Here is a 26,631-nt window from a genome sequence, read left to right as displayed (position 1 = left end):
GGCTGAAGAGCAAGACAGTGAGCTCAGCAGCTGCTGCAGTGAATCAGCCTGGCACAGCACAGGGAACTCTTCCAGGAAGGTAGGATCTTCCCCACTATGACTAGAGAAAAGACAGACTGTGCTCAGGACAATGGGATTTCATCTCAAGTCACTGAAAATTGCCTTAAAACAATTTCTCAGACAGATTTTAATGTAGCTTCCAAATAACATCACCACTGCCTTATCATCGCTTCCTTTTATGTTCCCTCCAGCCTTGCACATGAACTGAGCAAGCAGGCATCTCATCCCACGCATCTTTTAGCATCTCCCTGTCCTAGGAACTCATAGATACTGTGAGCTAAAACCAAGGAAAAACAGATTCTTCCCCTCACCATACATAAAGCCACTGTCAAGTCATGGTAGGCATCAAAGCTAAGTGAGAATCCTCTCAAAGCTGAGAGGTAACACACAGCCTTTGCAGGAGCTGTGGCACAGCAGCATTTTCCCACGTGCTTTCTCAAGCGGCCACAGAGGGCGACACAAAGCTGGAAGCTGCAGCAGTGCACAGGGAAACCCACACCCCAGGTGCACACTGGTTTCCAAACAGCTCCTCCATCCAGTGCCAGACAGCTTTTCACACAGCTAAGCACATCTCCTTTCTGTACAGTAATTTTATTTAACCAGGTTAACTTTGTTTTTACACTAATGCCTCAGTGCATCCTTTAAAAGGAGAGGAAGTCTTTAAAAAGTGTTTGTACATAAGACAACAAATCATAGAAATTAACACAGTAACATCAACAGTCCCTAAAACATGCACAACTGTACACTGAGCTGTGGGTGGTTGTAAGGGTAAGGAGGAGAGCAAGGGCTCTCCTTCCCATCTACTTCCAGGTAAGACAAAGTCTTTCTCTGCTTTGCAGTGTGTTAATGCAGGGTACAAACAGGCCATACTGTTAATCTGTTGGCCCTTTCTGGCTATCAAGGTTTGATTACCATTAGTTAAGTTTTAGCCTCGAAGTCACATCCGAATAACCATGCAAGTTGATAGGAAAGCTTTATCTGGCACCTGCTGGAAAGTGTCACACACCAGGAGAGTCACATGAAGGAGCAGCCACTGAATGTCACCACCCTGCCTGGCAAGCCTGTGTTGCAGGGCTCAGGGAACCCATGGCACCAAGTGCTGGAGTTTAGTCACCAATTTGAGCCTCACTTTCCTGTACATGCATGGCTCTCACTCACTGTTAGAAGTCACTTCCCCAGACCAAAGCAGTGCAGCTTCCTTATCAGAGCATCTGATACTTGCACCAGATTTCAGTTGTTCCCTGTTCAGTTATCTGCTGGCACTTCCAGCCACTGTGCTGCTCTACACGTTTGCTGTGCAGCGCCTTCCCAAGGGTGGGACAGAAACGTGGTAATCACAGCTTCCAGCACCAGGCAAAGTAGTCCCCATAGATACACACTTGATAGCAGCACATTACCAGAGCACCCAATCCTACAGTTGGTAATAAGCCTTGAGTTTTGGTGGTGTTCTTTTGTGTTATTTCTTCTTCCCCCCAGCGTGAGTAGCTGTTACTACATCTGAAAGACCTTTTCTGCTTCAGAGAAAGGAACAATCCATTTAACTTCAACCTTCTGTCCTTCTCTGTCATTTTAGCACAAACCTTCAGAGTAAAAGCACAAGCAGCCAATATATGGCACCTTATCAAGCCTGATTAATACATCAGCTCCCATTTTTCACTTTAGCAAGTGGTAATGTTAGTATTCATTTTAGTCCACCTCAGAAGAACAGGAGAAATAACATGACAAAGAATATGCATTACTGCAACCTTAACTATACAGAACCATCTCCTTTACTATATTATTTTAGCCACAAATTAAAGGGGAGGAAGGAGAAAGAAATGATGGTCAAGAGGAGGCCATTTCAAAATGCTGAGGTGACCTATCACCCTGCTACCAACTGCTGAAAGACCACCAGGAAAAGGGAGATTTCATACCGAAGCAACACCTACATCTTACAGTGCGTAAAGCCCCAGCCCCAAAGCCATTCTTTTTGCTACTACCAATATTGCACTTGCAACCCCTACACGTTGAGCCACTACAAGAGGCCAGATGTGCAGGAAGGGGCACCTGATCTCTATGGTCTGTGGAAAATGGAAATACACCCATCTTGTGGCTCCCCCATTTGCTTGGCTCAGCCCACCTCAAACTATCCTCCAGTGTCATCCTCGTGGGTAGTTGCTAGCAGAGCTGTTCTCCACTTGCAGGCTCACATGAAAGTGCAAAGCTGCATGGACACACGGACAAGCATGCTGTACCCTCCAGAGCTGGCTGTACCAGCTAGCTGAGAAGGTTGCAGGTGGGACAGAAAAGAAAAAATCCCTTCAAGTAATTTAAAACAGCCCATTCTTGAGGTTACAGCTGCATGGAAGCAGCAACCGGCTGGGCATGTTCGGGGTGATAAGGCAGAAAGTCTGAAGTCCTGGAGGGATGAAGAATGAGAAGGTGTCAGTAGTGAAAGATTAAGAGTTATTCTGTAGGTCGCTTCTTCACACTGCTGTGATTCTCATCTCCAACTGACCAGCACCAGCTGTCTCTGGTTACTTCTGCACACAGCTTGGCCACGCAAGCCCACCGCAGGCAGCCGATACGATGATATAGATGATAACCTGGGGAAAGAAAACAAAATATTTCAGTGGAGAATTCTGTCCTTCAGAAGTCAATTTGTGACATGGCCTGGTATCAAAAGACAAGTCTGAAAACCCCAGGTTATAAGCACCTTAAAATAACTTGTCAAACGTCCTACAGAACTTTGCACCAAGACTTCTTTCTCCATGTCCATCCAGCAACAGGAAGAGAATTTTCCTCTAGCAAAGGCTTCAATGGTGACAAAGTACTTCACACACCCAACCTGAAATTATACTTCAGCATCCTCATGGTAGTGCTGTTCACATTCATTAGAGGCTGGAGGTATGCTATTCCAAGCTAAGTAATGAATACCAAAAGGAACAAGGCCTAGAAAGCCAATACAGGTAGAGGAGCCATGAGCTCAATGCCTTAACTTTTAAGGAGTCAGCAAGGCACTTATTACTGCAGCAAGCATCTGTAAGCTACACAGAGTTGTCAAGAAAACATCTTCAATCACCTTGACAAGAAAAACTGCCTGGCACAATGCTCCTTTCTCCATATCTCAGAAAACCTTAAAAACACTTGTTTTAGAGCTAAGGCCATACCAAGTATGAGTTAGTGCAGGTCTGATGACAGCAGTACACTATTAGCATTTTCCAGTAGCTGAGCTTGTCTTAAGAGCTAAAGGTTATTATGCTCCATACTTACAATTGATACAATGATTATGATGATGGTAAGCTTGAGGTTCTTCATACACATGGCTCTAGCAAGGTTCCTGCTGGTAGTTTTGAAAGTGACTGACTAGAAGAGAAAGTAAAACAGCTGTTTTATTGCATGATCTACTGCAGAGAAAGCTGCATCCCAAGCAGCCAGATGAAGAGGCACATCCCCATACCACCCTACTAACCTAACGAGCCAAACCTCTGCAGTTATCTCCTCCAGATCCATTTAACTCCTGCAGTTACAATAATGCAAAGCCAAACTGGCATCAAGGGAAAGTTATCTCCTATGCTACTTTAAGGGCAAGATAAATGAAACCCAAACAACAGAAGTAATACTGAATCTAGAACCAGCTTGGGTTTGTACCTTCCAGAAATCAGCTTGAGAAAAATTGGGCATAGGACATCATCAGGTCTGTTGTCTGCTCATAAGGTTTAGTTTACCTTGGACTACCTCTGGTTGTGTTCTCCTCTGACTTGCAAGCTTTGGGGAGCTGAAGTACTCCAAAAATATGTAAGTAATTATTGATCTTTATTCCTACACTCAGCATCAGTTCTACTCCAGCCACACAAGTAACTCCTTCAATACCAGAACTTCACCCCCGTCACTTTCCCTGAGCAGCTCTTGCAGAGATACCTGCACAGAAAAAGGCTGCAGCATCCAGACTGAGCCACCTCAGCAGCTCACTCTGCTGGTTATTTTCAGGCTTTCTCCACACCTCCCAGACTTCTCAAGTGAGACATCAAGCAGAGCTGCATCCCTATTAACGTAATTTCAGCTCAACACTGATTTCCATGTTAAGTTACCATCTGAACTTTGGAAACACTTCTCTCACTTAACCGTGCAGTTTCTAGGTATGGAAACAGATTACTGGCTACTGACAACAGTCCTGGCGCAGACACTGCAGCAACACACCTCATCTCAGCCCAGAGCAGTTCTCCAGAGGACAGGACTGCTTTGAGCACTGGCTTCTTCAGACCTCCCTGCCAAAAGGAAGACCTTGCTGCTGCTGGGAAGGATCTTTAGGCACACCACTCTGGTAGTAAAGACTCTTGTGGGAGTGATAAATTGGTTCACTGCTCTTGAAAACTTCAACTCTGAATTTCTGAGGACTCATCACTGAACTGTAGGACATTCAAACTAGCACCACATTCCATTCGTTCATTCTCTGCATTGTTTCCAACAAGTATTCACAGTGAGCACAAGTGGCTTCAGACTAACTGAAGAAGGAATTCCAGTCCTTTTGTCTAAGGCATTACCTGAGCTTAGACTACTTACTGCCACCACCTGAAGCAGTAAGGTTCAAACACTCAGTGCAGGAGGACAGCATTCCCAGCTGGGTAACTGCTAGCACCCCCAGCTCATCTCTCTAAAGCATGACAGTATTTTTGCCAGCTCTGAGATGTATTCATATCCATCAGTCCCATCAGGCCACACTGGCAATCTATAGGGTTGAGGACTGCATCTGAGGGCACCAAAGGAATTAGGCCCCAAGTTAGGACCCTGCAGAAGATGCTGAATCAGGGATTTCCAGGGAATAGTCAGGAAAACTTCCAAGCTATATGTAGGCCACTTGACTGGCACATACTTTATAGTTACTTTCAATGTGATGACTTGTAATTTCTCACTTACTTTACCCCTTCATCCTGTTAAGGAGCTGCAAGGCTGGCACGTAGCTGGTTAAACAGCCATGCAGAGGAAGGAAATAAGACAGGACTTGTTTCTAACACAAGGAACCGTTACTTTAAGGTGCTTTAATGTCTGTTGAAAAGGGGCTTTTTCTTACATGAGCACAACAGCTGCAGGACCACTAATTCCCCATTTTAAAGTTCTTCCCCAAACTTACAGAATCCACGAGATTCTCTGTTTTATCGATCAGCAACTCCAGCTTCTCTCCTCTCTGTGCCACGAGGTCTGGAGAAAGAGAAAAATCCCAATCTGTAAGTAGAATCCCAGTGCAAAAAGCTGCTTCTAATACCCAAAGCTCAGCTGGAAGCCAGGAGGAGCTCCTGGCAGTGGTTTCTGAGAGGATAAATGGCCCCAACCTTTCTGAGATTTCAAAGCAGTGGCGCTTAAGGAGCAATATCACATTTTGGGACTAAATCCACTCAATTCTGGTCAGTCCCAGATCTAGCTCTTTATTTTAAGTGGTCAGATTTGTCCCAAACCAAAGTCCAACTGGACAAAATGCTGAGAAGCATTTTCCTCATAGCAGCTGCAGGAAGGCAGCAGTGACAGGGACAAACCCCAGAGCACACTGCACCTCAGTGCAAGCTGTGCAAGTTTGCACCAAGCTGTGCTCTCACCACGTCCAACACAAGTAATGGACTGCAAACTCAGAGCTCCCCAGCCCCTTTAACCATCGCTGGTTCCATCAGGAGAGGACAGCCCACCACCAGTTCCACTCTCAGTAACTCCCTGCAGGATCACCATTCTGGCTGGGTGGAATGCTGCATGCTTGGCACAAGAACAAGCCAGATACCTATGTTTCGAACCATGATTCCTTTAAGTTCATCAACTTGGGCTTGTGTCTCTGCTACCTGGTCAGTGCCCTTGCTCTCCGAGTGGTATTTCTGTAACAGATGAACAGTCAGTGAAAACAAGGATCCTCAACGTAGCACTTCACACAAAAAGGGAATCTCCCGTTCCTTACTGTGCAGGGCAGAGGGCACACATTTGAGATTCCAATTTACCTCAGACATCTACAACTGTGTGGGACACCCAAATCCAACTTGTCAGCCCCTTACAAGGTCACACGAGGTGCCCATCTACTCCTGCACTGCAGCAGCTGTGCAGCAGACAAATGCCTGCAACTTCCAGAGAGCCCAGGAGTATCAGCCTCTTTAGGAAGTTAAATCACATTTGTAGCAAGTTAACACACTGCTCCCACTCCCAGACATCCTTCTGCTGTCTTTGTAATAGATCACAATTTTACACAATCCTCTCTACTCCTCTATAAAACATAAAGAGCCCTGCCATTACACAAGCAGGAGAGAATGCATCTGCATCTGTAAGTGAGCATCAAGCAGGAGCTCCAGCTAGGGTGAAGAGGGACTGCAAAATGGAAGAACCACATGAGGTGTTTAAGATGGTCAGAGCTGCCTAATTGCTGTTCCTGTAAAGCAGACATAAGCAGCTTTTGGGACCACAAGTGAACCTGTGGTGACTATCTGACTCAGGCTGGTAGGTGGGAGAAGTGCTAACCAACATCCCCAGGTTAAAAGGAGTCTCGCAATGGTTTCAGAATAAAAGGAAGGGAATTGAGGTGAAGTCAGTATTGTCTAAGTAAGTTCTGCTATTCTCAGACTAAGTCTGCTGTCCTCAGAGGTCCTCTGCAGTCAAGCATCACCAGCCACAGCTCCTACTGTCCTGCTTCCTAGATCACCTCCCCTACAGAACAAGTCTCTCTCACAAAACTCATGGATGAACTTTTGTCCTGCTCTAAACTTACAGCCACCACTTATATCTGAGGGCTTCACAAAGCACTTCCTAAGAAGAAACCATCTAAGCAGACCTGCAGTGGCCAGGACTAGATTGTCTCTGCTGTACTTTGTGACAACCCACGTGGCTTCTTAAACCCCAGTCTTCTCCTGAATGAGTGTCCACTTTGCATCCATTTCTGACCACGTGGGAAGCAAAAGCCTACTGCTCTAACAGCATTCACACACTCATGTCATAGTTGATGGGTATAGCACAGAAAGTAACAGATCCTTTAAAAAATGAAAAACAAACAAGTTTGGTTTCAGGAGAAGTTGCAGAAGTTGCACTCTACCTGAGCTCTCACTGGTTTTACTGGAAGCATGGCCTTCCTTTTCAATGTTAACTGTGTGATATGCTCGAGTCACAGCACAATCTCTGAACTGTTGTATGATCTCTACACTCAGCATCACACCAGTTAAACTCCTGCAGTAACTTCTGCAACCACCTTGATAGCAGTGCTGTTCTCCCACTACACAAAGCATTAGATCACTGGGGCTCTAATCTTTGGAAGCTGGGGGAACAGCTTTCTGCCATCATTTAACTTGTAATAAAAATTAGTAGATGCCTGGATTTCATCAATATGCAAAAGCTAAGGTAAGCAGCTCTACTTCATGCTTTAGAGAAATGGAAATGCTGGGATTTTCAGAGGAATAACACCACCGTGGCCCTGAACACCGCCTGGCTCTTCTGATAAGGCAGAGCATTAAGCTGATTCCAGCCAAAAACTGCTTACATTTTGATGAATCATCACTTTGTGTAGTTTCGATCTCCACACATCAAGGGCTGGTAGAGGAAAAAGCTAACTTCCTATCTGTGATAGGACTGAATCTAATTTATAATGCACAATCCGTTGGGCTCTTCTGAAGACATGCTGGCTTTATTATTCATTGCTGCTTCAACTTATGCTGCTGCATAAGTTGAAGAACAGATTTTGCAGTGAAGGATGTGCAACTTCACAAGCTATGAATCATCTCCGTTCATCCCTGAGGATACCAGCACAACTGATTCTTTTCACAACATCCAGCACAACCTTCAGGAAGCAACAGTACAAGTGCACATCCTCCCCTCACCTTCCCCCAGCTACAACCTGCATCCCAAAACACAACTGTTACTGCTGGTGAGTGTTAGAAGCTTGCTTCGTTTCTGCCCTTACTCTGGTTGTGCTGCCAGGTGACCAAAGGACCTCCTCTCCTGCATCCAGAATGTCTCCAAACCTGGCATTTTTAGTAGATGAAAATGGAAAGCTTTGAAGGCAGCAGCCTCAGTGCTTACACACTCACCAGTCACAACAAAGCAGACTGAGAGCCTCCTACACATCTTGCACACAGTGCCAGCTGTAGCTGTCCCAGATACAGCCTGCAAACAAGCTCTGAAAACCAAGGTTCCAAGGACATCTTCCTTTTAGTTTAAGGCATGTCTCAAAAAATAGCATCACTTGAGTTACAAAATTGTTGTCAATTAAGAACTCTAAAAAAAATGTGATGAATTTTAAGCAGAAGACTCTGAACACTCTATCCCCTTTTTCTAAGTTGCTGTCTTGGGAATGAAGTCCTTTCTGCATCCATCCAAGTGATTCTGTACACAGAACCTGCCCATAATCCAGGCCCAGTGTTCTTGCCCCATGAAAATGGAACAGTGCCATAAACAAACCCCACCACACCCCAGCAGCCATGGATTACCATGAAATAAAGGGAGACAAGCAAGGGGCAGTTTGGAATTACTACATACTCAAATTTTGAAGCCTCGTTCAATTGAAAAAGTAGCATGCATTTATCTTGCTCACAACAACAGTGAAGTTATCTTGGAATGGAAAGCCAACTGGAGCTAGCTTTGATATTTCAAATGCTATCTTTAAGATCTCATCTCAAGTTCAGCTGTGCGGTGCGAATAATGAATACATCACTATTAACCTCAGCCCCTTTTCATCACAGAAGCAGAAAAGCAACTCAGCTGTAGAGAACATGCAGGGAAAGCAGTAAATTCCTCTGCATTCATATACAAACTCAGTGTGGTACTTTAGGTACAAATGAAAAAATATACAAAGACCCTGTGGGGAGAAGTTTAACTTGCCAAAGCAATCCCATTCAATCCCATTTAGCAACAGAACTCACCAGCTGTGCGGCTAAGACACTCGAGAACTCGCTGTTCATTGCATAGGGAAGGGCTGTCTGTGCTCTTGAGCCATACGTGGTCTGAAACCTCTTCTTGATTTCATTCAGGAAGTTGAAGGCTCTGGAACGTTCAAAGTCCTAGGAGAGAACGAACAGACCACATCCAGACCACATCCAGCTCTGGATGTGGGCATGAAGTGTACACAGCACACAGCCAGTCCAAAACCCACAAATACCCACTTTCAGACAGGCATGCTGTGCAAAACTCTACAGGACTTGGCTGGTTACCCTGGGTTTTTAGCAGCAGCCAGACTCCAGACACCTTCCCAGACATCAGCTGGAAGCAGATGCTACTGAAGTATATGTAGATCTAATTTTGTTTCTAATATCTTTTCCTGTGAGGGAGATGATTTTGCTTTAAATAAGAACTGAACCTCAGAGGTACTTTATTCACATGCATTTGAGTTTCAGGCTTAGGCTTCAGAGCCGTGTTCTCACCACCATCAGTTAAAAGCTCCAGTGGAATAAAACCCATCTGCAATTAGCATTATTGATTTCTCATTGACATATATACTGAAAAAGCTAAAACTCATGAAAAGCCTGTGTGTGCAAGAGCTGTAACCAAAATACTTACATCATCCGTGATGCAGAGGTATATAATCCTATCTTGGCAGATGTAATGAAACAGATAACTGCAAAGAGAGGGGAGAAAAAACTAAGTCATTAAAAGCTGCCACAAGATATTCTCTGCCAGGAGAAGAGAGATGATGGAGAAGATGCTGGTGTCTGTGGTGAATTTAGGGGCTGGAAAAAAGAAAAGCAAATTCCAGTTACCCTACAGCAATTCACACAGATGCCAACACACCCCAGTTATCTTTGTCAGATGTCAAGCATTTATCTTCTATCAGCTACACTAAATAAGAGACAACTTACACGTAAGTAACAGCTGCCATCATGCACTTTGCAGCACCCCACACTTCACAGCAACTTTGTGCTGTCAAACTTCAGTTCCATGTTCTTCCAGTTACTTACTTGTGGGGAAAAAAAACACCTTGACATGATAAATGGGGGTAAGATTATATCTAGTCCTGCTGTCTGCATACAAGCACCTACACACAGTGAACTTGTGAGATTATCTGCAGTTGATTGGAGTGACAAGGAAGTTAATGCTTCAGTAAACCTCACTGGTACAGTGACTTGCTTCTTTAGCCATGTTGCACTGCTTTGGGTTTTTATTGCAAAGACCACAGAACAAAAGCAGCCAAATAAGAAAATGAACTTAAGAGAACAACTATCAGGCTAAACAGGCTTGAAGCATGTGGTTGCATTCTCTTATTCACATAAAGATGCTTTGAGAGATGCTGAGTAAACAGATGCTTGTTAAATGCAACTCTCAGTAACTTGAAAGACAGTGCAAACCAGTTCAGAGCCGTATCTTCCTCTCAAAGTGAAACCAGGCTGTTATTTCCAGGCCCACAAGAAAAAACAACATCCCATCAACTTAGCTCATAGAGCATTAAATCCAACCCAGAACCAATTGGAGCAGATGGCTCACTGGCTTTAGCTGTCTTTATTTTTTTTAATTTTTAATTGATGCTATCTACTCCCCACCACCATTTAGACCTCTTTTACAGATTCTACAATAAAATCACTGTAATGCATTGTATGGGAACTGCTCAGTCATGGCCTGAACCTCTGATTGATCACCTGAGGCGAGCCATGAGGCAGCCAGAGGAGCACAGGTGAAGGCAATTCAGCTGTGCTGCCAGAAGGGGGGGAGCCTGGCTGCACCCCTCCTAGACCTATTTAAGAGCTGGCTACCAGAGGGGAAGGATCTCTTCTGGAGATCTGCTCTGCTGGAGTTTTGTGAGTGAGCCCAGGATAGAGGTAAGCCTTCTATTTATTCTCTTTTGTTATCATAGTCTGCTTTGCCTAACTCTCTTGTTTATTTTGTGATTGTAACATCCTAATATTCTTTGATTATACAAAGGCCCAGAAGTTCTTAAAAATAAAACAACAATGACAGATTCTGAATGAAGAGGCTGTTCTTCAAATGCACAGGAAAAACAATGTCAACAGAAAGCCTGTCAGAAGGGACTTTAGCAGAGGAGACACTGATAGGCTCAGTGCCCAGAGTGCTCTTCTGCAGTGTGCTTGTAGCAGAAATGCTGAGTCACAGCTTGAAGCAGTGATTGAGCACCTGGTGGGAAGGCAGGGCCAACCCAGGGGAGCTCAGGTGCATGCAGTGTACCTGAATGACAGGACAGGGTGGAGCCAGGATCCACCCCTTCCCAGACTTCATTTAAGGGCTGGCAATGGAAGTAATGGTATCTTCCTCAAGATCCCTGCCTATCTGAGCTCTTCCAAGGGTCAGTAAGTTTCCTTCCTTTGTTTCTGTGTCTATAGCTGCTGCATTCAGGCTTGTTCTCACTTGCTGCAACCACAGACTTTGCCACCCCCTGTTATTGCTATACTTTCCATCACATTATAGCATTACAATGTTGAATCCTCATGAAGTCTTAAGTAGTGAGCAAAAGATTATCCACTTCACAGCATGCTTTGTAAGCACAGATGCAGTGACTAATTACCTCCCACCAAAGAACAGTGAACTTCTATCACAATTCAAGTTTTCAACTGTAAGAACACTGTGGCACTCCTGCAGCTCAATTTTGTAAATGGTTGAACAACACTCAAGGCAAAAGGAAATGACTTTGCCCTTAAAGTCACAGTAGAAGATATTCAACACACAAAGTACTTAAAGAACAGGCAGCTTCCTCTGAAAGCTCTTCCCCAGGGTCTCTTAATACTTGCAAGGCAGGGAAGGACACAGGAAGACTACCTAAATTGTTATCTTTTGAATCTTCAGGCAGCCAAAATGGCTTTAACACAACAGCATGGACAACACTGAGAATCCAGCCACTCACAAGAGAACTGAGTAACACAGAACACTGCTAAATCAGTGTTCTCTGCAGTTCTATTGTTAATTTGCAGCACATTAACTTTTGTACTCCACGTACGCAATGAAGCAGCAGCACAGTGCCAGGAGATACTGCATTCAAATGCTCTTTTCTGCCAACTGCTACCTGAGGACTGGTCAGAGATTTGCAGAAGCCTTCTCTCCCAGCAACTGCAGTTGTGGTACCTCAGGATGACTCTAAAAGATACTGCCTGTAAGACTTATCAAGCGATCAGGATGCACAACTGATCTGAGAACAACTGGATTTTGCTACATCCATTTACTGCTATCCTCATGCACGTTAGCTAGTCTGCTCTGATACCCAGATGGGAAACATCACTCACTTCCCATGTGAATAGGTCAGTTTGTTGTTTTCAGAAGGTATCTTTGCCAGGATCTGCTCTGTCACCTCCAGGAAGTTTCCTCCACACCAGGCATGCTTGGCAAGGATAGTTGTGCCCCTCGCCACAACAGCAAAAAGAATAGCCATGGCTTCAGCTATCTGGAAATAAAAACACCATAAGAATTAGGTTTGTGTTATTTGACAGAAAAAAAAACACTGTAGTCTCAGTAATAGCTTCTCAGCCCTCAGCATAATTGGAAGGAAGCATAATGTAATCAATACTTTGCCAATATATTGCTATTTAGAAAGCTTCTCTCTTTCCTTCCCCACCCTTCAGGTTCAGAGTTGGTTTGCTTGCTTTAAACTGCTCCTGCACACTGTCCTCCAGTCAGGGACCCCATAATGAGTTTAACCTATGTTGTTTCCAGCCAGATTTCTAGCTTTTTTTTTGTTTTGTTTTCAATTAACCCATCAGGTTTTTCTTGCTTCTCAAAAAGGCTGCCAGCAGCCAGCAAGCTACACACTTCAGAAAGGAAACAACTGTCTTGCAGTTATGTAAAGAGCAGCTCCTCAAAAGATCAAGCCCACCGTCTCTGTCAGATGATTTCAGTTCAGTGTAGTACCTTGGACTTGACTGCTTTCAGACTCAAACAGAAAAGCTGCTGCTGGATTAGTCACACCACGCATGTCCACTCTTTACAGCCTGGAGACATTCACTGATGCACCAAGACTTCTATAAGAGCACATGATCTGCAGATCTCAAAGTGAGGGTGCAACATTTGCAGACTGATTATCTACAGTAACAATCTTTCTCCAAGCCAACGTTCTTGCATATATATACATATATATATATCTCAAACCATATAGATTACAAGATGCAAGTGTTTGAGAGCCAGACTTATGTGAAGTCAGAGGACAATCACATAAAGGAGGACACTTAACCAGCTCAAGTATCATCACATTAATCTAATGACAGGCCTAAGACTGAACGTGTGAAACCACGTCACACCACAGCTGTGACATCTGCTTGGTTGATTCAGGACATCCATAAGCCTCTTTTCTGCTTAGAGAAGACCTTTGACCCTACCAAGAAAAAGAAGAAAACCACCTAATTCTCCCCTTTGTTTCTAATTACCCTGATATTGCCTGATTTGTGTTGTGCATAGAAACCTCTGCATTCTGGCTAGAAAAATCACACACCAAGTTCACTGCAAGCAAATAGCTCAGAGACTTCTCTAGAAATTAGGTACAACAGATTTAGCTTCAGGACAGAAGCTCAGGCAGAAAGACTGAATATAGGCTACTGGCAGTCAAACTTTCTACCCATCTGGCACTGGAGGAAGTGACTACACTGAAAGATCTGTCTGCTTTCATTTGGACTGAAGCACAAGAGATTACAGCAATAAGGGAAAAGACAGATCAAGAAACACCGGGATGTTGACAAGATCGTGAAGTTAAGATATCATTGCTGCACTGGGTTCACAGTTCTGCTGCCTGATAGATTCAGGCTTGGACAACAACAGGTAACCTGCTGCAGGTATAAGAGCTCAAGACAGAAGAGGAAGAAAATAAACCTGGGGATTGATTCAGACACGATACTCCTTGATTTCATGGCAGACTTTAACTTAATCACCTGGGAGCACCAATGATTTCAGAACCAGCACCATCTATAGGAACAGAAAGCAAAGGATTAGTTTGATAAGAGCAGAGCAAACAAAGCAGGAAGCAGAGCAGTAAACTTCCTCCATAACGCTGTTCCAGAGCATGGCACCCAGCAAAGTATGTTCTAGCAAAACTGAGAGTTTGTAGTGTCGATAAAGGTGAAGAGAGAACACACAGAGAGGCTCACGCTACACAGACAGAAGTCTTTGCAAATGCTGTTCTTAACAGGTACCACTAAAAGGGACCAACAATTGGAGCACTAGAGCACTGCAGAGGGGCTGCAGACCCTCTCAAGTTGATCTCCTCCTTTCACTTCCTCTTGGCTTGAAATTTGCACCCTTGTACATAGCACATCAATTCTACCAGGGATACAGGGAAAGCCCCTTGGCCTGCTTTGCATGGCAAGCTTCTCATTTACCCCATCTCAGAGCAAGCCCTATTTTCAGAACAAAGACAACTTGTTGCATTTACTTACTATTCTTTCCAGGATCACTTCATTTGTCCTCACTGTGCTGCACCCAAGTACTCACATCCCACTTGTTTCCCCTCCCATCATGCTCACCTAGGTCTCAGCCTCACCTGAAGATGGCTCAGGGATTTAAACCAGGTTTATATCCAGCTGATGTGCAAAGATTGTCAGGAAGGAGGAGGGTGAGGGGTGCCCACACCAGCAGTCCCCTTTTACTGCTGCTGAAAGAACTGGGTGTGAAAACAGCTGTTTGCATGACTGGTCACCCTCTGCTCCAAGATAGAAAGACTTAAAAATGCCAGTAAGACAGAGGTAAAAAAAAAAACAGCTGGGTTTGTGTTTCCTCCCTCACTTGCAGGCTCAAAAATATCCTCTAACATCAAGTCTGCCAGCGTTACAGAAAAAAAGTCACCACGTTATTTTGGATCTAAGAAGCTCTGGAGATGATGACCTTTGAAGGCAGAAATAGATGGTGCTTACTATGGTCAATCAGTGTCAATATCCACCTGAAGACTGTGGCAGTACAGAAAAGCAAGGCTGACGCAGTTCTTCCCTACTTCACCAAGATCAACTGGAAAGCACATCATATGACAAGCAGAGAGCCACGTCATTTGCAGAGCTGTTTACAGATCTAACCACAGTATTTCCTTCCAGCATCACTGAGCCAGCCTGCTGGATCTCATCTTGCCTAGAGTGCTTTAGAGCTGCCCCCGTACAGAAAACCCAAACCTCTCTCCAGAAAAATGCACCTAGAAAAGCCTAGGGAGTGCTGAACACATAAAAACACCAATGCAAAATACCTGAGAGCACAGCCAGCACTGAGATCTCTGACATCCTGCCACAAAGGATGGAAGGTGCCAGCCCAGAACATCTTCTGTTTAAGCTAGCCTCGCAAATCAGCCACACAGAGGATGATGAGTAGCCACAAATTTCAGTAACATTTTGCTGACCTTGGCCTCCAAAAGCTTCTCAGCTCCTTGAAGCACATTGCTACACACACAAATCAGAGGGTCACAAAGTGACAGTAAGTCAAGACTCATCTATTTCCAGCTAAGCCCAAGTTGGGTGAATTACTGATCACAAGTCCTCTCTCTGCAAATCTGAAGGCTTTGCTATTACTCATGTAAGAGAAGAATATTTGGACTGAATAGAAAGGGGGATAACTCAGAGCTAAGGCAAAAAGGGATAAGTAACTTTTGGGAAGCTTTTTGCTGGAGTCACCACCTCCACCTGAAGAAACTGAAGCAGAAGAAAGGACAAGCCACAAAACATCCCCAACGAGTTTATAGACAGGGATGAAAAAGCCTAAACTTTGATACCTCCAGTTAAATGCTTATCAGAGACAAGAGCACCCACATGGCTGATTCTGGTCTTGCAAAAAGAAATTATTAACTACCATGCAACTGTTATTAGTTTCTCCTGATTAAAGGAACAGCAGCTCATTCCCTTCTGACAGGGCCACAGAGAAAGAACACAAACATTTTCCCAGGAAAAAAAGAAATTAAAAAGGTGCCCTCTCCTACACCTTAGCTTTGACTGCTTTAGCCAGAAGATGCAAACTACACAAAATACACTTTATTCTGTTTTCTACACACGTTACAACTCTTCAGCAGGGGACTGATCTCTTCAGCAACTACCAGTGAGGAACAGCCGGTCACCACAATCCAAATAATTTGTGAGCAGCACAGTGATTTGCAACAACATTAGCTAAAACAAGAGGAGTTCACATAGCCATGCCAGATGAGACCCACCAGCATACAGACATCTGCAATACTTCGTCCAGTTCAGGAAGAGAACCAGGACTGCACTGGTATGTGGCAGAACAGCAGGTCACAGCCAGGGACAAACAAACACAGCTAAGCCTCTTGAGCAATCAGGTGACTGACAAAAAAAATATCTAGAAACAAATCTGTTTACAGCACAGCCACTCAATGAACAGCATGAATACAAAGGAGCAGTTGCAAAACCAAGCAAAACCCCTGAATTCACAGCTGACTCTGGAGTCAGTAACCACCTACTTCGTAAGTCACGTTTCCTCAGCTTCCAGCAGAATGTTTTAAGTAAAACAGATGAGCAGTGAGCATATATTTTTCTCTCCAAACAGTGTCACATTCAATTCTACAGAAACCATTCATTACTTTTGTTATTTAAAAAAAATCCATTGCAAAGCCAGAAAACAGCTTTTCTTATCACTTGCAGGAGAGTCAGGAATCAAATCCATTAGAACACAATCCCTTTTGCCCCTTCATATAACCTAAAGAAAACAACTGGTTTCTAACTCAAAGATGGCTGGAAACATCTAAGTCTAAACCCTCCTAAAAGGAAGGAATCAAACTCACTCAGGGATACCAGACAGGCATTGTAAGGAAGGGCTCCAAAATAGGAAAGAGGGGAAGGAGGCTGCATTCCTCACCCAGAAAACATCACAGACCCAAGGAGCTCCTTAGGCTGTGTCAAAAGCACTGGGCAGACAGTGGAGACGTACAAAGGTGACCTGAGTGTTGCACTCGTATCCCAGTGTCTACTGAAGCATTGCAAGTCATGCTGCAAGTTGCTGCATGCTGCTGCTTACAAGTTTTCTCCCCTGACATTTGACAGAAAGGTAAGAAATTCCTGCAATATCTTAAAGAATGATAAATACATAGCTTCAATCTTCAATGCAGCATTTAGCATTTCAGCACTGAAGCCCCCAAGCACAGCAGATAACATATTATTTTCAAGTGAGATGAAAACAACTTGTCTGTTGCTCTGACTTCACAGAAGGTGTGGAATAAGCTATTGTATGCAGCCAGCACAGCTGGGACAAGAAGTCAAGGGAGAGAAATGGTGCTCATCCTCTGTCACTCAGCAATGCTGCCCTTACCAGTCAAGGGGAACTGTTAGCCCTTCTTCTTGAACAAAACATTCACAGCCTCAGCGCTCAGAGGGATGGAGGAAGTTACTGCTTGTATTTCCAGAAATCCTCTGCACAGAAAACAAGGGGCATGGCGTTACTACTGGCTTTAAGTGTGAAACAAACGTAGGTGTTGCAATTCTGAAAGCTGCAATAAAAAAGATCGTTTAAAGACGTTGAATTCAGCAGAAAGCAGCTGAAGCTTCCCTTTAACCCTTCATTGCCTTCTGAACGTTATTTCCTTAACTGCCATGCCAGCCGTGAGCCCAGCAGCTTAGCCGAGCATTGGAAGCCCGAGGAGCACCAAGTTCAAGCAGTGCTGAGCAGAACTTCAGCTTCCTCTCGGAGCACGCTGCTTGTTTGCGGCACATCGGCACGAACACAGCGCTGGGGGAGGTTAACCCCGCTCCTCTCCCACCCCCACCTGCCGGAAGGCAACAGGACAAGACGTGCAGGACGGGTAAAGCAGCGAGATATCTAAGCTCTCCGCAGAGATCACGCAGCCGGGTGGCCACCCGCACACGGCTACGGCACTATAAAACGCCCTGCGACCACAGTTCCGAAGAACTACCGTTCATCCATTGGCACCCAACCCTGACAGCCCCACCATCCCCTGCCCGAAGCCCCGAAGTTCACCGCGACCCGGCAGCGCAGCGCTACCAGCCGCTTCCCACCGCCGCCGCCTCCGGGCCGCACACGGCCGGGCCCTCGCAGCCGGAGCACAGCGAGCGGCCAACGCGCCTCCCCGCCCCCACCGGCCGTACCCTAAGGCTGGGGGCTCCTCAGCGGGCCTCCCTCAGGCACGCCGGCCGCCGCGGTAGGAAGTAAACGCAGGAACGAAGCCCACCGCCCGCCGCCGCTCCGCCCCTCGACCGGGCCCTCTGCGAGGCGCTTCCGGCGCGGCCCCGCTGGGCATACTGGGAGCTGTAGTTCCCCGCGGGGCATGCTGGGAGTTGTAGTCCGGCGGGCATGGCGGAGACCGGCGAGAGGAAGGCCGCGCTGGAGATGGTGAGGGCCGCGGGGCTCGGGGGTGGCGGGGAGCGGGCGCAGGGCACGGCTCATCTCGGCCTTCACCGCAGCCATCCGGCGCCGGAGCTGGGCGGGGATCCTCAGGGCCCACGCTTCTGAGGAGCTGGAGGCACGCGGGGCCGGGCTCAGCGCGCCGGGCCGTCCGCTCTCTGTGACAGCGGCGGAGCCCGAGGGAACGGCGCGGAGCTGCGTCAGGGGCGGCCGGGGAATGGGTCTGCTCCGGAGCTGCTAAAATCCAGCAGTAGGGGTCTGATTTTTCAAGTGGCGGGAAGCGAGCTCGGTGATCCCGATCAGCGCCTTCAGCTCGGGACGTTCTCGGATTGCCCGCTGCGCGTGGCAGCCGCTAGGTGGCGCTGCAGCTCAGAATAACAGGCCGCGGGCTCTGCTGTCTGACTGAGGAGCCCTGCGCCAGCTCCTCCCCAGCCGCTCGGTCTGCAGCCTTTGAGCTCCTTGCAGCAAGCCTCTAGCATGAGACGTGTGAGAAATCTCAGCCTTTTGCTTCAAAGCACAGACCCAGCGCTGCGGGGAGTAATTGTCCTGGCTGTGTTCTGGCTGGGCACGCGTTGGTTTTCCTCTGAAGCCTCAGACTGTGCCAGAAGTGAGATATCTGACTAGGCAGGACAGTGTCTGGATGTGAAGTGAAGCTCACGGTCCTGCTGAAGTCCTGAATTTTATCAAAGCACTCTCCACAGGAAAGGAGAGAGAGAAATTACATCTGATGAAGCAGGTTCAGCATAGCATGTTCCTTACGGCTATGGGAAACAGCCGTGCTTTGGCTTTTATCTGCCAGATCAGTGCACGGGGTACTTACAGTGTGTTAAGGAGGCACAGACAGCTGAACCCACTGTGTTGCTGCTCTCTCCCACAAGCAGACCCAGCCGCCATGCAGGAGATGCATCCTGTCCCGTTCCTCTGCTTCCTGTATGCAAAAGCTCCTTCAGCTCTGGAAAGGACTCTGAAGTTGGTGCTCCCAAATCTATCTGCTAAAGCGCCAAGCATCCTATTTTTCAAGTTATTTTTATGCCAATTTTGTAATTCAGATGTAAAGATTTGCTCCCAGTCAGAGAAACATCTTTTTGTGTATGCACGCTTACACCTGAGCTAAAGTGCAGCTGAATGCAGGAAACAAAAATGGGTGCCATGCAGCTGCAGTGCCAGGCAGCTGCCTCCTAAATTAGTCTGCTCTTCTCCAAGCCTTTACTCTTAATGAAAAAGAAAATCCCTTTTGAGGACAATTTTAATAAATAGTTCTTTGCAAAGCCCAACAGTAAGAGGAACTGAGGCTAGCAGCTGTTTCTTGGAAGAAGGAGGGAAGGTGCTGGGTCCAGCAAGCAGGAGAACAGCAGGCTGTCTTCCAGAAATCACAAGTCACATGTTGCCTTGCCATTACAAGAGAACGTTTTGCCTCTCTTTATTTTAATCACCAGTAACACTGCTTTGAGGGTGGATTGCAAATTGCTAGGAGGTGAAAGAGACTGGATCAGGCCAACATCCTCATGTTGCTGCATCACATCTGCTCTTCTGCAACAGCTGGTGTGCAGGAACCTGCCCTGGAGTCATGCTGAACATCTGGGTGATCTCTTTTGCAGGAAGCAGACTGCATCTCCTTTCTAAGCTTCTGAGTCAGATCCCTGGGGCTGCTGTACCTGTAAGAGGAGGAAGGGGAGCATTGCTCCACATGGAGGTTATAAAACCACTGGAGCAGCTGAAGATTTGTCAAGAGGCAGGATGCAAAGAGATCAGTACTCGTCCAGTCAGGCTCTTCACTTAGCCTCAAAGTCTCTCTGCTGCTAGGAGTGGAAATGATCAATGCCATCTGGATATACCAGGTTTTGTGGAACCTGGGGAAATATCAGGGGATGAGCATCCCTCTAGTAGCTGAGCAATTAGTTAGGTGGCTCACTGGCTTTGGAGGAGATCCCAAACTGGGCTTCTTAGGAAACACTGGCTAGTTTCATACTTTTTGGGTGCCTAAGCCTAAAACAGCAGAATTAGGGGATTGCTGCTAGTGTTACAGGGTTCAGTAATAACCCTTTCTACATTATCCCCCAGAAACAGGCCCTGCACAGGCAGGTGCAGGTTGTTGAAAGAGAAACAAATGCAATTTTTTCAGCCTGTGGTATCTTGGAATCAGGCCAGATTCTTCACTAGCATCCTGGTCTTTATTACCACAGAAAACATTATGGCGTCTCTTCTTTCCCAATTTGTGGCAGGTCCAGGCAGATGGAACAGATGGAAACTGTGTCACTTTTGTGCTGCATGATGAGGACCACACGCTTGGCAACTCCCTCCGATACATGGTCATGAAAAAGTAAGTAAAGCCCCTACAGTGTCTGGTGCTGCTAAGAGCACTTGTTTCCTATTCTAGCCTTCTCTTTAATAACCTGCACCTCAGGGTGTTAGAATGAAACATGTAATCAGAAGTCACCTCCTTCTGTATCTGTTAAGGTCTTATATCAGACACGTCAAAGATTCCTTATCTGTGACTTCTGTTCCCCAAATCAGCTGCTTTTTTTTTTTCTTTTTTTCCTTCCTTATTGTTATCAGGACCCAGAAGGCACTCATAAGCCTTAAGGAGCCTGACAGGTCTCACCTGGAACCTCCATACCCTGCCCATTGGTTCAGGAGTCTCATTTGAGCTCACAGCTTCCAGCTGTTGCCTGTTTGACAGGAGCATTAGTTCCTAGCTTGGCCATAGTATTGCTTGTACTTGGCTACAGACTTTACAGACCTGGTCACAGTCCTTTCTTATCATTATAGGCCTATCTGTTGATCACTCTGTTGTGTTTAACTTGGGTTTCTTTCACTTGGCCTGTGGATTGACTTTTTGGCCTGCCCTTGGACTTGTTTTACCCCCACAGACTTACCTGATGACCTTTAGTTGATCTTAGCTACTATCTCTAGGCTTACCTTATTCTACCACTTGAGTGCCATAGGATGGGGCTGGCTGATGAGTTCACTGTCCCGTTGGCTGTCTTAACCTTCTTGGCTTCCAACTTTCCATCCCTTAGGTAACAGCTAGTCCTTACTGCTCCTTGGTGGTTAATCATGGAGGAAATTGTGTGTCTGAAATGCAGAGGATGCTCTTGTTTCTCTGGCCTGCTACTGGGCAGTTGGTGGTGCTAGGAGCTTGCCAGCCACATCCTTGCTTTGCAAAGCTGCAATTCAAGGGTGGAGAACGTGAATAACATTATTCAAGCTGTTTCCTTGCAGCATACTCCTCCTGGGAGCCCCTTGGTCATTGCAGAAGAATCCTGAGCCCCAGCAGGTCTGAGATGGCCTGAAATTCTGACTTTGCTGAGATGTGCTGTGAACAGTCTGGGCTTCCATTGCTCTTTTTCTCTCTTTCCCCACCACAGCCCTGATGTGGAGTTTTGTGGCTACTGCATCACACACCCGTCTGAAAGCAAGATCAACTTCCGCATTCAGACCAGAGGTATGGATGTGTGTGTGTCCTCTTTGTGTCTGGCTATTTCTGTGGGATTCACCTTGCTTGTGTCAGGTTTCAGCTGTGGGTTGTGCAAACAAAGAAATGCACTTTTCTCTCTCTTCTGTGCTAGCCATCTGCAACTTCTGTGCCCTGTTGCTTCGTTGGGGAGGCTGCTCTGAGCTTTGTGCTGTAGCTCTTCTGTTTCCCAGCTGTAGGGCTGAGCAGCATCTGCCAGCTGAGTCCTGAGGATCCCATGGCCTTGCCTGGTCCCAGGTGTCTGAGTTGGTTGGCAGCAGGCCCTGAACTGTAGTGCTGGAAGTAGAATAGATCTGCTGTTCAGTGTTAGAGTTGATCTCTCCTTAAGTCAGTGTGGTGTTTAGAAACTGTGCTGACATACCTAACTGCAGCAAGATAATTCATTTTTCAACTACTCAGCTGTTTTGTAGCTTTGGACCTGAGGCTGTCTTGAAAAGCTGTCTCTGTGTACTGACCCAATGACTTGCCTCCTGAAGAGGACTTTGTCCCCTGACAGTAGGTAGCACTGACAGCTCTGAGCCTCTTGCAGTCACCTGTTCCTCCCAACACACCTGGCCCTGTATGCTCTGCAGCTTTGTCTGCTGCCTAGAGAGCTGCTGTTATTTCATTCCTTCCCCATGGGGCTGATCCCTTGAGCATCAAATATGTAGAAGTCAGTTCCTGGAAGCAAGTTGCTTGCTTGTGCTTGCTGACTCTTCAACTTTGTAGAAATAATTGCTGCTCTGCCTGTTGGCTTTGCCAACGTGGGACTAACTGCAGGGTAAGTATCTGCTGTTCCTGGGCTATAGCCTAGAGCATGTAGGCTCTGAAATCTGGGCTTGGGCTGTTGGTGATAGGCTGGCAGGAGCCCACACGTTGCTGTTTGCCGTGTAAGAGCCTCTCTATATTATGGGAACAGCCATGCTGGCATGCAGTGTTGAGGGAAAGGTCCCCAGCCACCTCCCATTTCACTAATTCATCTGCTTTTCTGAAGGGTCCCTTCCTGCTGTTGAGCCATTCCGCAAAGGGCTGAACGACCTGATGGGTGTTTGCCAACATGTACTCGATACCTTTGAGGTGAGACTGTTGCCTGAAGAGCTCAGGGGCCTTCTTGGTCAAGAGGGACTGAGAACTTTTGTCACAAAAAGCCTGGTAGCTTTTTCAGGCATTCTTTGCCTGATATTGGTTTGACAGTGGTTTTCCAAGTCCTAAACCACTACTTCAGCCACTGGGGTTGGGAAGAGGAGAGGACAAGTCAGTCTTTGCAAAGCCCTGTGGGTCCCCCAGTGGAAGGCACTGGTTGGTACAACAGAAATTTTTGATGTCCCATGAGTATTTCTGCCTGTATTTTTGCTATAGCTGGAGCATTAAGGAGCAGAAATTCCTGCAGGTAGTGGAGGAAGGAGTTCTCAAACTTCCTGTCTTTTAACTTAAATGGAAGCACCTCTGAACTTCTTGCTTCCACATGAGAAGTGCCAGAACACTCACTACAGCCTGAGCTGTAGGTTCCCTGTAGCCAATCTGTGGACTGCCTAGCTCTGAGTGCTGTCTCTAGGATGTACATTTCAGCAGGAGAGTGGCCGAGAGCTGGAGCTGGGGGTGGAGAGCAGACCCAGGGTACTGGAGACTGAGCTGCTGAGCATGTCCTCCCACAGCATGCTTGGTTGGCTTCTCTCAGTATTTACTCAACACGTTGACCAGGATTAGGCCAGAGCTTGCACAGCGTCTTTAGGGCTTACCCCTGCAGCTGGACCCAGCAGGCATGGCCTCACTTCCTTTGTATTGTGGTGACTAAAGGCTCAGTCTCTTCTGGAAGTTCTTGGAGCATTTTGTGGTCCCTCAACTGTTCCAGGATTTGGATGGAGAAGTCACAGCACAAACTGATGCGGTGATGCTGGTGTGTGAATCGCTCAGATGTATTGCTGTTAACATTTGTCCTTTGCTCTTGCTTGCAGAAGAGCATGAGAAAATACAGGGCCCAGAGGGAGGAAGAGATGCAGTAGCATTTGGGAATGGTGGTCCTCGTGGATGTTTGTATTGTTCATGTACTGAATTCCCCGTGTCAAGAGTATTTTGGTTTTGGTTTTTCTAATAACTACTTTGATGTGTGTATTTTCTCTAGTAATAAAGTATGTGAAGTTTGATGCTGCAGAGGTGTTGCTGTTTTCAGCTCATGCAGGTACAGAAAACAATAGCTGCAAGGCAGCTCTTTTCACACTTCCATTTTATTTCCTCCCCTCTTCAAATGTCGCTGTTTTCTGCCCAGGATGTTCAGACCACTTGTGATGGTGAAGGTAGTCTGGTGCACAGAGCTGGTCTGCTCCAGCATACAAGGGGAATAAAGGTGTTCAGTGCAGTGTAAAATCAGGCTTTGAGAGAGGCTATAGCCTCTTTCTGATGTAAATCCTTCTGTTACTGGCCCCAAACCCAAATGCCTCTTGGACAGTGACAGTCATGGGGCATCAGCCACCTTGCTAGTAGGCCTATTTCAGTGTTTCTTTACCTTGAGCGTGGTCAAATTTTCTTCGTATCCAGTCTGAAACCCCCCTGACAAATCCTTCTGTCGTTTCTTTGCATTCTGTCATTGATTACCAGGGAGGAGAGACTTGTGCGTCATTCCTCACTTCTCAGAGGAAGATGCAGAGAGCAGTGAGGTTGCCTTGGCCTCCTGACTGGACTGCCCAAGTGTCTTCAGACTTTCTGTGCAGGACACACCTTCAAGCTCTTTTGCCAGATTCTTTGCCCTCTGGTTGCATTCAAGTAATATAATCAGCCTTCATTTTTTTTAACAGATCGCCCTCAAATGAGCAGGGAATCATTTCATGGTGAGACAATTGAAAAAAAAAACCACAATGAAACTTGCCTCATTGAAACCCCCTGAAGAATGCAGACAGCCACAAGCCCAGACCACTCCTTGTGAGCTTATCTAGAGAGTGCAGTGCTGAAACCCCGGCCTTGTTCTGATCTGCTGGCAGCTAGCCAGGGAAAGCCTTTCATTGAGTGTAATGTGGCATGAAGTAACAGGAGTTCTTTCTGCTCTGTGCTGGGTGCGGGAGTGTGAACCTTTCCAGTTTGCTCTGCCCAGGGGGAGCACCTCTGTCTCTTCAGTGGAGGTCTGCAGTTACCAAAAGAACCTGCTGGCACTCAATTAAGTATTTAGCAGACTTTGCAGACCCCCTGCTGCTTAATAAGAAACACCCAGAGACTTTCCTTTCAAACACCAACATGTTTTATTAACATACAGAGGAATAAGAGGATGTAAATGTCAAGTTTTCTCAATAAAATTGTTCTTTCAAATACAAATTGACAGACTTGGTTTCTGGCAGACTGGCAGTGGGTTTGTGTTCACAGGCATTAGGTCCTGAAGCCATCTGAACCCTGCATTTCATTATAAGGCTCTTTTGCTTCAGTTTGCTGCAATGGATTCATCTTGCCCATGCCAATGGGTTCCTGCATCTTTACAGGTGGTTGTGGTGGCTTTGATTTTGTCTGATCCTGTCTGGCTTGGCTGAAGGGAAAAGGGGTGAATAAATAAGAACCTGACTGATACACCTGGGCTCAGTCCTGTGACTGCTAAGCCCCAGCAGCATGGAGAGTAACTTTAAAAAGATCTTGAAAGGTGGGAGCTGTTTTTGCACTTGCAGTTCCATGAGCAGCTAAGCTGCATGGGCACTTGTTTTCTGGTGTTCCTTGCTTTATCTTTGTGTTTGACATGGTCTTGGTTGCAGCCTAATAGAGACCTTTGAGAAGTGGCCAAGTGAATGCCACCGCAGAGTTTTAAAAGGATGCTGTTTGCAGCTGATAGCTCTCTTCTCTCCCTCCCCTCTCACACTTAGTCAAATTTTACGATGTTGGTTTTAATAGGAGACACTTGGGAGGAAAACACAAGGGGAAAGAAAGGCAAGGAGTCTGTAGTCAGTGTTAAGCAGCTGTGCAGCAAGTGGTACCAACGTCCAGAGCTGGGATGAATTCATGGCAGTCTGTTTGTTGTAATATTAATCGTGTGCAGATCTGAGACTGGTTTTGAACCATTTAAGGTGAAAATGTTGATCTGAGAGTAGCTGCTAATGCAGAAATGATTAAATTTGCTGTGGAGCATAAAGAGGGATGTTAGCTATTTGGGGTCTGGGAGGTTAGGCAAAGTAAAAAGATTCCCCTGTGTGGATGTAATTGCTGCCTGTACTGTGAGTATGAACAGGGCCTGGCTGTCCTTAGGAGAGAATCACAGATCTTGAACATTTGGGGCACTGCTCCTTATGCTATTACCAAAGGTCACTGCTGGGGAATCATTCAGATGCTTCGGTCTTCATTGAGTTGAATGGGAACAGTGTGTTTAAATCTGCTAGTCTCCATGCAGTGTGCAGGTAAGAGAACAGTCATTGCTGGTGGCAGGGCTGTTCCTATTGCTGATTTGGATAGAGCTGGAGGAAGCCAGGCTGACACAGCTGGGGCTGTCCTGAATGGAAGAGGACCTTTGAATGCTTGTTTCAACGTGATAAAGGTTGACTCTTCACAGAAATATGTAAAATTCAGATAACTATTTTTCTAATGAGCACAATTATTTAAAAAAAATCCTTCTACTAAGATGGAACATTTCATTGCTATCAATTTTCTCCAGTGACTTTGTCTTCCAACAAAATGCCAGCTCGGAGGCAGAGCACAGCATCAGCACTGTGAAATGCATCCAGGCCAATCTACTCTAGTGGGTAGGTAAGGTTATGGAAAACTTACTGGTCTAGATATCCCTCAGTCCTTCTGTTTAGATTTGAAACCTAATTGTCTTTCAAAAATATGATTTGTTTGTAAAATATTTATTTTTAGCTTAGCTTTCACTGAAATACAATGTCACATGGAATGAGTTCAGCTTTATTTACAAGTTTTTTTCTCCCTTTTTTCTTTTTTCTTTTTTTTTTCTCCAT

At 46.0% G+C, this 26,631-nt stretch overlaps 2 protein-coding genes across 7 annotated transcripts; one reads left to right on the top strand and one right to left on the bottom strand.

Moving 5' to 3' along the window:
- Nucleotides 1–168: 168 nt before the first annotated feature.
- On the bottom strand, nucleotides 169–18,116 carry VAMP7 (vesicle associated membrane protein 7). 3 transcript variants are annotated; one of them, XM_048959716.1, is made up of 9 exons: nucleotides 18,003–18,116; nucleotides 17,209–17,386; nucleotides 12,216–12,373; nucleotides 9,550–9,607; nucleotides 8,916–9,053; nucleotides 5,807–5,897; nucleotides 5,171–5,238; nucleotides 3,313–3,405; nucleotides 169–2,645 (listed from the first exon to the last, which is right to left on the bottom strand). In XM_048959716.1, exons 3-9 carry the CDS (start codon nucleotides 12,359–12,361, stop codon nucleotides 2,577–2,579), a joined length of 663 nt encoding a protein of 220 aa, XP_048815673.1. In that variant the 5' UTR covers nucleotides 12,362–12,373; nucleotides 17,209–17,386; nucleotides 18,003–18,116; the 3' UTR covers nucleotides 169–2,576. The 3 variants fall into 3 exon arrangements, with proteins under 3 accessions (XP_048815673.1, XP_048815672.1, XP_048815674.1); XM_048959715.1 differs by having other exon boundaries at nucleotides 17,209–17,309; XM_048959717.1 differs by lacking the exon at nucleotides 17,209–17,386.
- LOC125699799 (DNA-directed RNA polymerases I and III subunit RPAC2-like) lies at nucleotides 18,098–26,627 on the top strand. Of its 4 annotated transcripts, none has more exons than XR_007379706.1 (6): nucleotides 18,098–18,246; nucleotides 20,481–20,578; nucleotides 21,627–21,703; nucleotides 22,707–22,789; nucleotides 23,835–23,891; nucleotides 24,505–26,627. XR_007379706.1 is itself a non-coding variant. In XM_048959719.1 (5 exons), exons 1-5 carry the CDS (start codon nucleotides 18,208–18,210, stop codon nucleotides 23,713–23,715), a joined length of 345 nt encoding a protein of 114 aa, XP_048815676.1. In that variant the 5' UTR covers nucleotides 18,098–18,207; the 3' UTR covers nucleotides 23,716–26,627. The 4 variants fall into 4 exon arrangements, 2 of the variants coding, with proteins under 2 accessions (XP_048815676.1, XP_048815675.1); XR_007379705.1 differs by having other exon boundaries at nucleotides 23,668–23,891; XM_048959719.1 differs by having other exon boundaries at nucleotides 23,668–26,627.
- Nucleotides 26,628–26,631: the final 4 nt, after the last annotated feature.

This window comes from Lagopus muta, chromosome 13 (assembly GCF_023343835.1).
Source record: "Lagopus muta isolate bLagMut1 chromosome 13, bLagMut1 primary, whole genome shotgun sequence".
NCBI classification, from domain to species: domain Eukaryota; kingdom Metazoa; phylum Chordata; class Aves; order Galliformes; family Phasianidae; genus Lagopus; species Lagopus muta.
Note: the sequence above shows the minus strand (reverse complement) of the source record. Positions and strands in the feature narration are given on the sequence as shown.

Coding starts and splice junctions, on each gene's coding strand:
- VAMP7 (XM_048959716.1), bottom strand. CDS start 12,361: ATGGCTATTCTTTTTGCTGTTGTGGCGAGGGGCACAACTATCCTTGCC. Junction 9,054..9,549: donor ACCTCTGCATCACGGATGAT/GTAAGTATTTTG, acceptor GTTCTCTCCTAG/GACTTTGAACGTTCCAGAGC. Junction 2,646..3,312: donor TCATAATCATTGTATCAATT/GTAAGTATGGAG, acceptor TTCTTTCCCCAG/GTTATCATCTATATCATCGT.
- LOC125699799 (XM_048959718.1), top strand. CDS start 18,208: ATGGCGGAGACCGGCGAGAGGAAGGCCGCGCTGGAGATG. Junction 20,579..21,626: donor CGATACATGGTCATGAAAAA/GTAAGTAAAGCC, acceptor TCCCCACCACAG/CCCTGATGTGGAGTTTTGTG. Junction 21,704..22,706: donor CTTCCGCATTCAGACCAGAG/GTATGGATGTGT, acceptor GCTTTTCTGAAG/GGTCCCTTCCTGCTGTTGAG.